Source organism: Protopterus annectens, chromosome 9.part0 (assembly GCF_019279795.1).
Source record: "Protopterus annectens isolate FY-2018-M chromosome 9.part0, PAN1.0, whole genome shotgun sequence".
Classification (NCBI taxonomy): Eukaryota; Metazoa; Chordata; order Ceratodontiformes; family Protopteridae; genus Protopterus; species Protopterus annectens.
This window is the reverse complement of record NC_056743.1, coordinates 664348300-664361587: the sequence shown is the minus strand read 5'-3', so window position 1 is coordinate 664361587 and position 13288 is coordinate 664348300. Positions and strand designations below refer to the sequence as shown.

Below are 13288 nucleotides of genomic sequence, written 5' to 3'. Positions count from 1 at the left end.
GCAAAGATAAGGACCGATATACGAGGTCCGTGACTTCTACCGACACCACGCTAAGGCCGACTACCGGTTCTCCGGTTCTCAGAGAGGCGCCTACGCAGCCCCTGAGTACCGATGACACTTCATTACCGGTGTCTTCTGTGCCCGAGGTCGCAGGCTCCTCGGCCCCCATTCCGATTACAGATACCGACGCCACTCTAAGCAGGGAAACTCAGAGTTTAGACAGGCCTGCCATTTCTCAAGGTGTCTTTAGGCCTTCCTCCTTCTCCATTAAGGCTTTCACAAAATCTAAAGCAGCCATGAAAACTAAAAAACAAGGACCACAGACCCCCTCTGAAGGCCCAGATTGGAGGAAGACTACCCTTCCTCAGATCAAGCCTCTATTACCTCAGAACATTCCGAGGACCAGGAATATACATATTCTCCTTTTGAAGAATCTGATGCAGAGGAGTCTATTCCCTCGGTCTCCCACCCTGAGGACTATTCTTTTGGGGAAACCCTACATACCTTGAGGGAACACTTTCACTGGGAAGGCCAAGATTACTCAGATTCCAAGAAAAGGCTCAGGGATTTTCTCTTGCTCCCCCAGCACAGGCCTCTGGCTATCCCTCCTGTCTTAGATATTTTAGATGATGTGTACACAGAAGCCAGCCTCAACCCAGATTCTTTACCTCCAGCTCCTGTTAAACCTGACAGGTATTACCGGGTTCCTGATTCACACCAGTTCCTATACAAAAGCCATGCTGCTGACCCAGAAACTATTTCACAGGGTCCCAAGGGAATTAAGGCCTCTACTGCTAAAAACCCATTACCTTCAGAGAGAGATTCCAGAACTTTAGAAAGGTGGGGGGAAAAGGTGTATACCTCGGCCACTTTAACCATGAGGGCATTAAACTGTCAGTTCCATATGTTAAAGTATCAACAGTTTTTGTTATCTCAGTTGAAAAGCAAAATGACACAACCTGAGCAACCAGATTTAAAGGAGTTGCAGGATTTGTTGCATAGTGCAGAGCAAGTGGGTAAACATACCTTGCAGTGTGGTTTTCACGCTTTAGAGGCCTCATGTAGAGCTGCTGTTACAGGGTCTGTCATACGTAGACATGCTTGGCTCAAAGAGCAAACCTTACCAGATCATGTCAAAGCTAAATTACTAGATGCACCTCTTCAAAAAGATGTATTGTTTGGTGTTAAAGCTGAGGAGGTACTAAAGAAAATGGAGGAAAAGGCAAAAGGCAAGATCAATGCAAACAGTGAAAGATTTCCTGCAGGTACAACCTCCACGTTTCAGCAGAAACTGGCCTTCAAAAAATTGGTCCTTTCCAGCCACGGACAGACCTCAAAGAGGCAGATACAGGCGCCCGAGGGGTAGAGGGCAATCTCAAGGATCATTCAGAGCCAGACAATGGCAAGCACCAACCCCAAGAGGTGGAGAAGATAGATCACAGTCATTCAGAAAGCAGACATAATGACTTTCCCCTTTGCCTGCCAAGCAAAGCTTTAATGGCAGCACCTTTAGGCAGAAAACTGGCATATTGTCACAAAAGACAAATGGATCCTGGACATTATAGACAGAGGCTACAGATTCCACTTTCACACCCTTCCAAAAATGAGAGGCATGCCAAACCTGCCACAAAATCAAAGGGCAGAGGCACAAAAACAAATTTCAGCTCTCATGGACATGAAAGCTATTCAAGAGGTACCTGCAAAAGAACAAAGTCAAGGTTTTTATTCCAGACTATTCCTGGTACCAAGGAAGGACAAAGATTGGAGACCTATTTTAGACCTATCCATCCTAAACACATATTTACACGTACCAAAATTCAAGATGCTCACATTACAGCAGCTTCTTCCCATGCTGGGCAAGGAGTCTTGGCTGGTAACATTGGACCTCAAGGATGCATACCTGCATGTCCCTATCAGACAAGATTGCAGAAGATACCTCAGATTTCTTGCAGGTTCAACCCATTATCAATTCTCTGCATTGCCCTTTGGCTTATCTACTGCGCCCAGAGTGTTTACGAAATGCCTGGCATCAGTAATTGCCTTCTGCAGACTTCAAGGGATACAAATATACCCATATCTGGATGACTGCCTGATCCAAGCGGACAAGCAAGCACATACTTCTGAAACACCTGGCATTTGTAATAAAACTGTTGAACTTTCTGGGATACACAGTCAACAAAAAGAAATCAAAACTAATACCATATCAAACAATAATTTTCCTGGGTGCCAGCTTGAATACAAAGACCCAGATGGCCTACCTCACGCCAGACAAACAAGGGCAACTATCTCAATACTTCAGCAAAATGGCAACCTTCACCAGGCTGACTGCAAGGAAAGTCCTGCAGGCTCTGGGATTCATGGCATCTTGCATCCTGCTGATCCCATGTGCAAAGCTACATATGAGGAAACTTCAATGGTACCTAAAAAACTTATGGTCTCAACACAGCCACAGTTTGGAAACAATTATACCACTCATTCCATGTCTTCAAAAGGAATTTCTGTGGTGGGGTCAAGCATGCCAAAGAAACATAGGTGGGATGCTGCATACCTCAAGCAAATCAAATCATCACAACAGATGCCTCGGACTATGCCTGGGGGGCACACATGACAGATCAGTGCATTCAGGGAAAATAGTCCCAAAAAGAGAAGCACCTACACATCAATCAAAAGGAAATGCTAGCAGTGCAAAATGCTATTATGGCCTTCAAAGACCTACTGCATCCAGGCCAGCTATTGATAAGGACAGACAACACCACAGTGATGTGGTACATAAACAAACAGGGTGGAACTCATTCATACCCCCTGTGCAGACTAGCCATGTCCCTTTGGAACACAGCTCTGGAATTGCAAATACAACTTCAGGCACAATTCCTGCCAGGGAAGGAAAACACACTGGCAGACAGCCTAAGCAGAAATATGACAGATCCACACGAATGGAAGTTGCATCCTCAAGTTTTCACAAAGATAACTCAGGCATGGGGACAGCCAGACATAGATCTCTCTGCTACCCACAGAAATTACAAACTGAAAAAATTTTGCTCAAGGACCTATCATCCACAGGCCTGGAAAGCGGACGCACTTTCTTTCAATTGGACAACATTGACAGTCTATGCCTTTCCACCTCTCCCTCTGCTGCCCAAAGTTCTATTAAAATCCAGAGCAGAGAGGCCAAAAATGATTCTCATTGCTCCAGACTGGCCAAGACAACACTGGTATCCACTCCTGAAGAGCCTGACGCATCCCCCACCATGGATCCTGCCTCTAGTGCCTCTTCTGTTGTCCCAGCACAACTTCAAAACTCTTCACAGCCAGCTCAAAACCCTCAATCTAGCCACATGGAGAATCCCTTGATTTCCCAACAGACCCTCCTCTCCAAGGAGGTGCAGGATGTCATCTTGGAGGCCAGAAGATCTTCTACTAGAAAAGCCTACTCCGCCAAATGGAAACAGTTTTGTGCCTGGAATCAGAAAAAGGGCCAGAATCCTTGGGTAATAAATTTACCTCAAATATTACAGTACCTAGCTGAGATGTTAAACATTGGACTTTCCTTCTCCTCCATCAAGATCCATGCTTCAGCCATTTCTGCACAATACAACACAGATCCTCCTTTATTCTCTCATCCTCTCTTAAGACAGTTCCTCAGAGGGGCTAAGAATATAAAACCCCCAAGGAAACCACCAGTCCCTGCTTGGGACCTCAACTTCATATTGGAAAACTGACCCTGCCTCCATTTGAGCCAGCTGCTTCAACAGAACTACAATATTTGTCATGGAAAACAGCCTTCCTTCTGGCTATCACCTCAGCACGCAGGGTTTCGGAACTACAGGCCCTCATGGCTGTGCAACCTTTCATCATTTTCCATCAGGACAGAGTTTCCTTATGAACCAACCCTTCCTTTATGCCAAAGGTAGTATCCAGTGTAGCCTTGAATCAGACTATCCACTTACCTACCTTTTACCCTAACCCACAAAACAAAGGGGAAAGACTACTACATTCCTTGGACATTCACAGACAACTTTGTTATTATTTGGACAGAACAAAGCCATTCAGGAAATCTGAGCAACTCTTTGTGTCCTATGCTACAGGTGCTCAAGGAAAGGCTATCTCCAAACAGACAATCTCAAAATGGATAGCCCACTGCATATGCTTTTGTTACTCATTTCATGGAAAAACTGTGCCTTCAAGCATCAGATCCCACTCCACAAGGGCCACAGCTACCTCTGCAGCTTTCCTCAGGGGGGTTCCTACCAAGGACATTTTGGAAGCAGCCACTTGGAGTTCAGTGCACACTTTCTCCAAACACTATCACCTTCCACTTTACTCTAAATCCAGAGTGGGCTTTGCCACAGCAGTCTTGCAGGGCATCCTTGCTCCTCCTAGTTCTACTTAGTGCCTGCCACCCCTATTTAGCTTTGAGATTCTACCCAACTGTTATGACTGCTGCTGTATGCACGATGAACATAGTACAGTTTTGTATCTACCATAAATGTAGATGTTCGAGTGCTAATACAGCTGCAGTCCAGGTTTCCCTCCCTCCATCCCCTCTTAGGACAGGCCTTATGACAAACACCTTCTCATACAACCTGATTGGGGTATTCTTTTATGGTGTATTTGCTTGCAAACTACTGTTTTTTGATTATTCTATATTGCATTATTACATAAGTTTATGTTTTGCCTTCCTTCTGGGGGCACCTGACATCTGGGGCAAGAAAAACTGAAGATGGCGTTGGCTGGCTCTTTTATACCCCTGCCGCACTGACGTCAGGGAAGAAGCGACGACAACCGACGCCGGACCTAGACTTTGGAATTTGGCCGACCGAGGACCCGCCTGATGGCAGGATAACCCATCTGTTATGACTGCAGCTGTATTAGCACTCAAACATCTACATTTATGGTAGGTACAAAACTGTACTTTACTATTAACATTCTATGAAGTTTGTCAATGTACTTAATCTTTCTTGTATGTTAAAATCTCAATGATTATATGTATATGTGTTCTGTATTTAACATCAGACTCCAGTACTGAGAAATGTTTCACCACTGTAATCCCCAGTGAATCTGTTGTAAAACCTGTCCCATCTGCCATCGGCATTTTAACATAATTCATCAAATCTAACCTTTTCTTTTTTCTAAGATGCCTGACACCTTAAATTTCACCTCCATTTCAATCAACCTTTGTTCTTTCTGCACAATTTGCTTTGCAGTCTCTGCTTGGTTTTCCTGAATGTAAAATTTTTAATATTTAGCAAGTCTGATGGCCTCTTGCTGCTCATTCAGAAATGCAGCATTGTCCACTCCAGTTACTTCTAAACACTTAAAATATGCCATAAATAATCAAGTTGTACAGTTCACTTCTTATCCCTGTGCTGTTTACCATGTCTAAAACATTTAACCAGATCAGTTCCTTTACATCTGTAGTGGATGATCACAAAGCAGAATGTTTGCCCTGCTCTGACTCATGACTTACTGAAGTTACCCAGTTTCTGCTACAGATCTAATTTCTTCTGTTATGGATACCAAGCATCATGATGGATAAATTACTTTCACTAAAGCATTTAATTATTGAGATTACTAAGCAACCCGAGGAGGCAATTAACTTACCAAGGATAGTGAGAAACCTTTGGCAAGATAAGTTTAATGAGAAACCTCAGAGCACTGTGTTGCATTATGCAACATTTGCTTCATGGCTGAAGAAAACAATCAGCCTAATTAGTCTGACCTTTTAAGTACATTTAACATTCTACTTCCACTCCATCCTTGCCTTTCCTTTTCCATTTTTTCCCACCTGTCTCATACCCTCTGTGGATTCTTACTCCAGAATCTCTTCTAGTAGTCTACTTAAAGGATCTGCAAACTTTTCTGTGAAAAAAAATAATAACTTCAGAAACCTAGGGTGTTGTTAGTCATTAAAATGTGCTGCCCATGTCACCAGCTTTACCTTCTGTCCCTGCTATTCAGAATGACCTCTTCACATCTCCCTGCCATGATCTTGAGCAGCAATAACATCACACCACAGTCTCTTCTCCACTTAGCTGAGAAGGCAATAGCTGCTCTAGCCTCTAGATATATCCCTTCTCATCCATTCCAAAGAGCTTTCTGGCAGCACTACTTTGGATTTCTTCCAGCATCCTGATGTTCCCTTCCACATTTGCCCTCCAGAACTGCATGCAGTACTCAAGGTGTGGTCTGATGTGGTATGACCAAGTGGAAGCATCACTTAATTTCTTCTGGACTCTACCATTTTGTGAATACACCAACACATTCTGTTTGCTGCTTACATTACCCTCTCATTTTGCATTACATTACATTAGCTTGATGTCAGAAGGAGACAATAAGTCTACACAGCCTGCCCTTTTACGTGCCCTAACATTCACTTTACCTTCCTCCATACCATGTTTTCAGCCTATTACATGTCTTTCTGAATGGGTTTGTGGATTATCTCGCTCCACTGCTCATTCTGGTAGTCCATTGCAGGGGTCAACATTCACCTCCGTGTGAAAAATGTACTGTAGGAGATCCAGGATGTAGTTAGTCTTTACAATCCTTCCCCCACTGTCCTTCCTGTTTAGAATGACCAATTCACATCTCCTTGACAGGATTTTGTACACCACATCATGTTTCCCAAATCTCTTCTGGTTTCAAGTTTCTGCAGCCTGGTAGTATTCCTTCCCATCCATTCCACAGATTATTCTGGCAACTTTCTGTAAACCCCTTCCAACAGCCTATATCCTTGTCCTTATCTGGCCACCAGTACTACAGGTAATGTTGCTCATGGTGTGGTCTGACACAGGTCATTTAGTGTGGACACATTACCTTTTTACTTCTGAATCTATCTCCCTGAGGATATACTGCAGGATTCTGTTACTACGGCCACTGTCTCCTCTCGCTGCTCCTGGCAGTCCAATCATGCAAGTATCCAACCCTCAAGCTTTCCAATTTACTTATCCTCCTCCTGTGTGGGACTGAGATAAAGGTCTTGCTTCAGTTTATGTACTCACCTGCCATGTTCAACTATAACCCATTCATAAATCTGGATCAGGTTTGATTGACAGCACCTTTTGGCCATGAATCCATGTTGATTTCTGTACACTTTATCTTAAACATATTTATCAAGTATTTATTTACATTTATTATTTATTAATTTATCCCAAGACAGTTATCCTGTAGAAATGCTACCAGCACACCCCTCAGAATCATCGCCATGACTTTTTCTGACACTGTTGTTAAGCTAATAGACCTGTAGTTCTCCATATTTTCCTGGTCCCACCTTCCTTGGAAAAAGCACTCCAGTTGCTGTCATCCAGTCTCTGACACTTCTGAACTAGCCCGCGATCTTTTGAGGATCTCTGTCATGGAGTCTGAGAGCACATTACCTAGATTTACTTTGGGAGGGGACACATCTAGTCCCTGTGCTTTTCATTTCTTCCTAATGGTAACAGTTATGTGGCAGCTCACTGGCATTCAAGAGGAAGATCAGCCTGATCCTCTATAAATTTTATTTTTTATTATAGTCACCTTACTATTGCTAAACAAGAGACTGATCAGTTTATAGTTACTTGGCCACCTCAGGTCTTTCTCCACTCCATTCCCCATGTAGCAACTTTACAATTACTCTTCTCCAGTCAATTGTTCCCACGCCACATAACTCTCAACTGCCCAAATTTTTAGCTCATAATTTTGGTCCATTTCTCATAAAATTGTACTTTTCTGGCAAATCATTAGTTAATCACTGAGGGTTGAAGTGAAAAAATAATGACAGGCATTTGAGTTTCAGACTTCACACCCTTCATAAAAATTCATGCTAAGGCAAAACCTGTTATTCTATCAATTTTCTAAATTTGTAAGAGCAATACTTAAAAAGTGTCCCTATTTATGGGCCTTTGTCCCCCCCATTATTGATGGTTTTGTTGGGTCTATATTACATTATCAAATGCCATTCATTGACCTGTTCATAGTGAGAATGCAGTACACCGAGGATCGAAAAATTTGCCCTTTCCTCACTATAGTGTTATCTCACAGTTGTTATATATAATTAGTGGGGCGTATCACAGCTCCCCACAACAGCGAATTTGATGTGACTGCCATTTGATTAATAGACTTTTCAGTTATGTAATATAGACCTGTTATGTACAGATTTCTTGATCTAAGAGGTTGAGAGGTATGGCACTCCAGAACTCGGGAAGAGATCGTATATTTTGTTAACTGCCTTTCCAGGACATCTACTAATTCTGTTTTTGTCTGTGTATAAAGGATTGACCCTTGTACCCCGCTCTCCCTAACCCTCTTTAGTTCTTTCATAATCAACTGTATGGACACCTTTGCATGTAGCAGGCTGACTCTTTCCCACAGCTTATCACCATTCCATGCTAGTGCATTATCCCCAAGCTGCTTTATGAAGAGGAAGGTGAAAATTAAATCAGCACTTCTATTCACCCCTACATTTACTCAGCTTCTATCAACTCGTGTAAAGTCGTTTCATTCTCTGTTTTCTTAGAACTCCGAGAAATCCATACATCTCTTCTCAGTCACATTTTACCAGCTTAATTTCTTCATTAGGTTCTGACATTTTTATTTTTCTTGCACTTTTCTTGTTTCCATTTATGTCTACCTTTCCATGTTCCCTAGTTCTTTGCTCTTCTGTTTTCACTAGTCAGTTTGCATGTTTTCTTTCTGAACTGCACTGGCTTTCTCGCCTTCATGTATTTTCTCTGCTTCCTCATGCATCCTTTCGATGATGTTGGCAACATTCTTCCATTCTTCCCACATATGAGTTTTCATTTCCAGCATTTGCCTTTATATGACATTGACTGTCTTTTCTATTTGAAAAAGTGAACCCTTCTAAACGTCACCACTACACTTGTAAACTCCCAACCCCCCACCTGAAAGGTTATGCCAAAGTATAACACGTTTGTCTATGACAAGTACTTTCTTCAGGCTTTTAGCATTCTGTTAGGCAACTGGGTTAAGAAGGAGTCATGACTGTGATGATGTTAAAGAAATATAAAACATAATTGCTGTATTTTTGAAAGGATACTGTGAACTTTGGTTTCAGAGTGCATACTGCTATAGTGAAGCAAGACACATTTATAAATGGCTGTCTTAATAGTTAAAAGGCATCTGGGATACTTCATTTAACCTGGACAACCCAGAGAAATAATTAAGTCACCGCATAACACTGAGCTAGCATATTACAGTGGACAGCACAGCGTTTTGTACTTACCTGATGAAACAACTTGTACAGCCAGATAAACTTCAAAGAATTCTCACAAAAGTTATTATAGGAGCTGTCACCATATTCAGTGTCATAAAGGCTACTGCAGACTGTTCTTCATCTTTTCTTCAGTGTTCTGTTGGACCCAGTTCTACTTGTAAATGCGTTCATGTTCACCACATTTAAGGAATATATTTTGTTCATGTTTATGTACAAGTTAAAATACATTCAATAAAACTATTATATCTAATTAATTTACCTTACATAAGTACCTAGAATTCAATTCTAATAAAATAATACAAATCTCAATATCATCAAATATGTTAGCTAGTTATTTGTAATAATTGAGCATCTAGCTTTTTTTGGCAATCTAAACCTGAACTATTTACACTATTTATGTGATTTCCTCATATATATTTAATTTCTTTTTCCCTCTAGGTCACTACTTAAATTCTATAAAGTTAATATAATGTATATTGAACAATTTAAGCTCAAGAAGCATATTTTATATGTTTATCTAGCAATAAAGAAGACTTTGGCCAGAATTTGGTATTAGGTGTTTGTGAGGCTGATCTTAATTTTGTTGCGTTTTTTTTAAATTGATCAAGCTGATGAATTCTTGAATTCTTCAAAAGTGTTTTTTTTTTGTTGTTTTCAATCTCTTTCTTGTTATAATTCTCCTTCATTTTACTAGCACACACTAGAGGGAATGGTATTCATCTTTTATTATAGTTAAAGATTGGTGAATTATGTAATATAATATTTGATAAATTGAATTTATCTGATTTATCTGTCCATATGACCTGATACATTGATTGTACATTCTCTCACTATACTGATATTAACACACATTTATGGAATATATAATTCCAGTCTGCACTGCTTTCTTGTTTTCATCCAGCCTAACACTGCATTACTTTTTAATTCTGTCTAGTATATAGAAGAGAAGCACACACACACACACACACACACACACACACACACACACACACACACATATATATATATATATATATATATATATATATATATATATAAATATATTTATATGGTTCAATTATACTCTGTCACCTTACAATTTTGTTGACAAAGTACAATGTGTTTATGACGTGATTTAGTGGATGTGTGACTGTGAGCATGTCACATTGCAAAGAGGAAGTACAATTGCAGAAGGCAAGTATATGGGTGTTTGGTTTACTGTGGGAAGTGAGTGTGTGTATGCGAGTGCTTACAAGTTACACTAAAGGGTAAAGTAGCTTATAGATTATGTCATGTATCTGTATAAAAGATGAATATGTGTTACTGGTTAGGTTTAGGTAAGGTAACAGATGTAATGCAGTAAGTGTTTGTATGTTTGTGGTGTTTGTCTGAAATTGCCTTATTTAGTTGTAGAATTACAGAAACTGGTTTTGAAAGGTAGGGTGTCAGGTTTAGGGTTAGGGATAGCATGCATTAGGATGGTGGTGTGGGGGTAGCAAAATGATCTACAAAATGTTGAATGTTAATGTTATTGGCAGGTCTGTACCCAGTCTGTGTTTTTCATTGAGTACACAAAATTCCAGTTACATGTATGATTGACTGTCTTAATGATGAATATGTGTTTGTGATCAGAATATTGTGAATGCTTAATGGCAGGTAGGTATGCGTGCTGATGTGAGTTGACTGAGGTTTGTTGTGGAGATTATTGAGTTCTGGTAGTGATTTGTTTGTGTAGGAAGATCTCACCTTAATTCCAGTTAGTTTGGCCATGGAGGTGGTATACTTAAGACTGGTCATGTGTGTTTGGGGGGGGGGGGGTCAGGATGACCTGCCCCTCTGCATAAAACATTTATCTAAATGTTTACATTTGGGGGATTTAAGTTGGTTTCAACATTTTCATTGTTGACATTTTGTACAGTCAGGATTCTGCTGGCTCAGTGTTATTTTTTTGAGTCTTTATAGTTTTATTGCTTGAGTTTATATATATATATATATATATATATATATATATATATATATATATATATATATATATATATATATCCATAGTGTGTGTGTGTGTGTGTGTGTGTGGTCTCATCCCACAATGTGGTTAGGTACATAGGTTTGACACTATAATATACTAGTGTTGTGTTTTGCATCTTGGTGGGCTTCAGACACTGTTTTTCTTTGACTATCATTTGTTCAACTACCCCCATTGAACACGGGTGATTTAACATTGTACAGCCTTCTAACAAGTATCACGTTTCCATGATAAATGTTTTGGCAAGCATGTTTTTGATTTAAATTGTCACTTACTTTTTCAGGTTTTATAATATTTTCTGGTTAGTAAAAGCTTTATCACCAATGATCTAATGACTTTACCACTGTGCAGTTATGAATATCCCACTTTACTGCTATACTAGTTAGAAAGAGTATTTTTTTATTAACTTGAAATAAAACAATGCCCAAAATATATACATGCATACAAAATGCATGTAATTGTTTGGGATGTATATGTTAAAGTGCTTTATTCTGATGTACCTCTTGCTTTGGATTTTACTGCAATCATGACTCTTTTAGGTCTATGTACAATGCATATTGTATTTGCTATTTATTAAACATATATTTTTTGTCTTCACTAGGAAATAGATACAGAGCATTTGCAGTATGCTATGCTAAATCTGAAGGAAGGAAAGAAAAAAACAAGAATGCAACATCAAACGCCAGTTGTGTATGCTTCAGTTTCATCAAGATCCTAATACAGGAGCAACCTCATATGTTACTGTGGCATTTTGGAAAACAAAACTGCTGCCGTACTAAATGAAAATGTTGCTTGAAATGTTTTGAATCCATTTCCAGTATCTCCACTGTGACAAATAAGCATTCTGGAAGTGCCTTTTCATTTTATGCTGCTTTTTTCTGAATTTTCTTTGCTTGTTTATTTTTTTTAAGATATACTGCAGATTAAATGTAATTTGATAGGATTGTTCTTAAACTATTCTCACTGCAGTGGAATTCCATTAGTCTCATTCCATATGTTTCATCAGTGAAGTTGCTGATTCCATAGATTTCAGGAATAAAGACTAGACAACTTTGTGGATGTCAGAAAAATGTCTGAAAATATACTGTTCTCTGGCCAAATAAAATAACGTTAACAATTCTAAGATAATGCTATTTATGCTGTCTGGATGTTTGTGCACAGGATTAATGTTTCGAGGTGCTTCTCTGTAGTTAAGGGTAAAGGGTTTGATTCCTACCATTTGTTCACTGTGTGACTGTGAGCAAGACACAAACCTGCCCCTGAGTCACCCCTGAGATGGGATACTGGTATCCAGTAGGCTTAGTATAAAATAAAACAAAAAATGTATTACTAGTGATACACCCTAGTTGTACCATTAACCCTGTAGAGAGGCCCATTTATTTTTCACATAGGTAAATAAAGTAAATACTCTATTACTTACCATTGAGAATAGACAACAAAATGTCTGAATGATGTTTAAGAGAAATGGTACAGTACACCAGAAAATGTTTAACATACTTTTAGTTTAAATTCCAACAAATATGGTCCAGGCGACACATGAAGATGGTAATAAAACAGTCTTTTTTATTCCAAATTCACCACAAGCGCTTTCACCCTGACTCAATTGCAAAGCTTTTTCAAGTACAAAGAAACACAAAATACTTCTCCTATTTAACTTCCCCTAGATAAAAAAGTGCGCCAACATTTTTAAAGCTGTATTACACTAATTACATTTACATCATAAAATGTTCACAAAATGCATAGTAAAATCCCTTCCTAACAATCAACATAAATACACATAAAAAACTTATAAAAAACAGTTTTATACAAATTGAAATATACACATATTACTAAACATTATCCCCCAAAATCAAGATCAAAAGACATACTGGGAAAAACCCACTAATTAAAAATACATCAAAACTTCTCAGACCTCCTAACCAGATATGGTTTAATGGAAATATGGTCATTTAATCCTGGAGGTTGGGTTGCATTTAATTTTAATTGGCAGTAGGTCTCCCTAGAACAAAGCCAATTCTCCCAGTCCCCACCCCTAGGGTCTATTTGAACTTGTTCCAAGATGCCAAAAAGATACC

The 13288-nt window shown here is 39.5% G+C and overlaps 1 protein-coding gene across 1 annotated transcript in view; it reads left to right on the top strand.

Annotated features, from left to right (window-relative positions):
- LOC122810896 (natural cytotoxicity triggering receptor 3-like) overlaps positions 1 to 12321 on the top strand; it is a 125520-nt gene extending 113199 nt beyond the window's left edge. Inside the window, exon 7 of the mRNA XM_044082439.1 lies at positions 11815 to 12321. Coding sequence (XP_043938374.1) covers positions 11815 to 11931 — 117 coding nt within the window. The 3' untranslated portion in view covers positions 11932 to 12321. The remainder of the gene's footprint in view (positions 1 to 11814) is intronic.
- Positions 12322 to 13288: the final 967 nt, after the last annotated feature.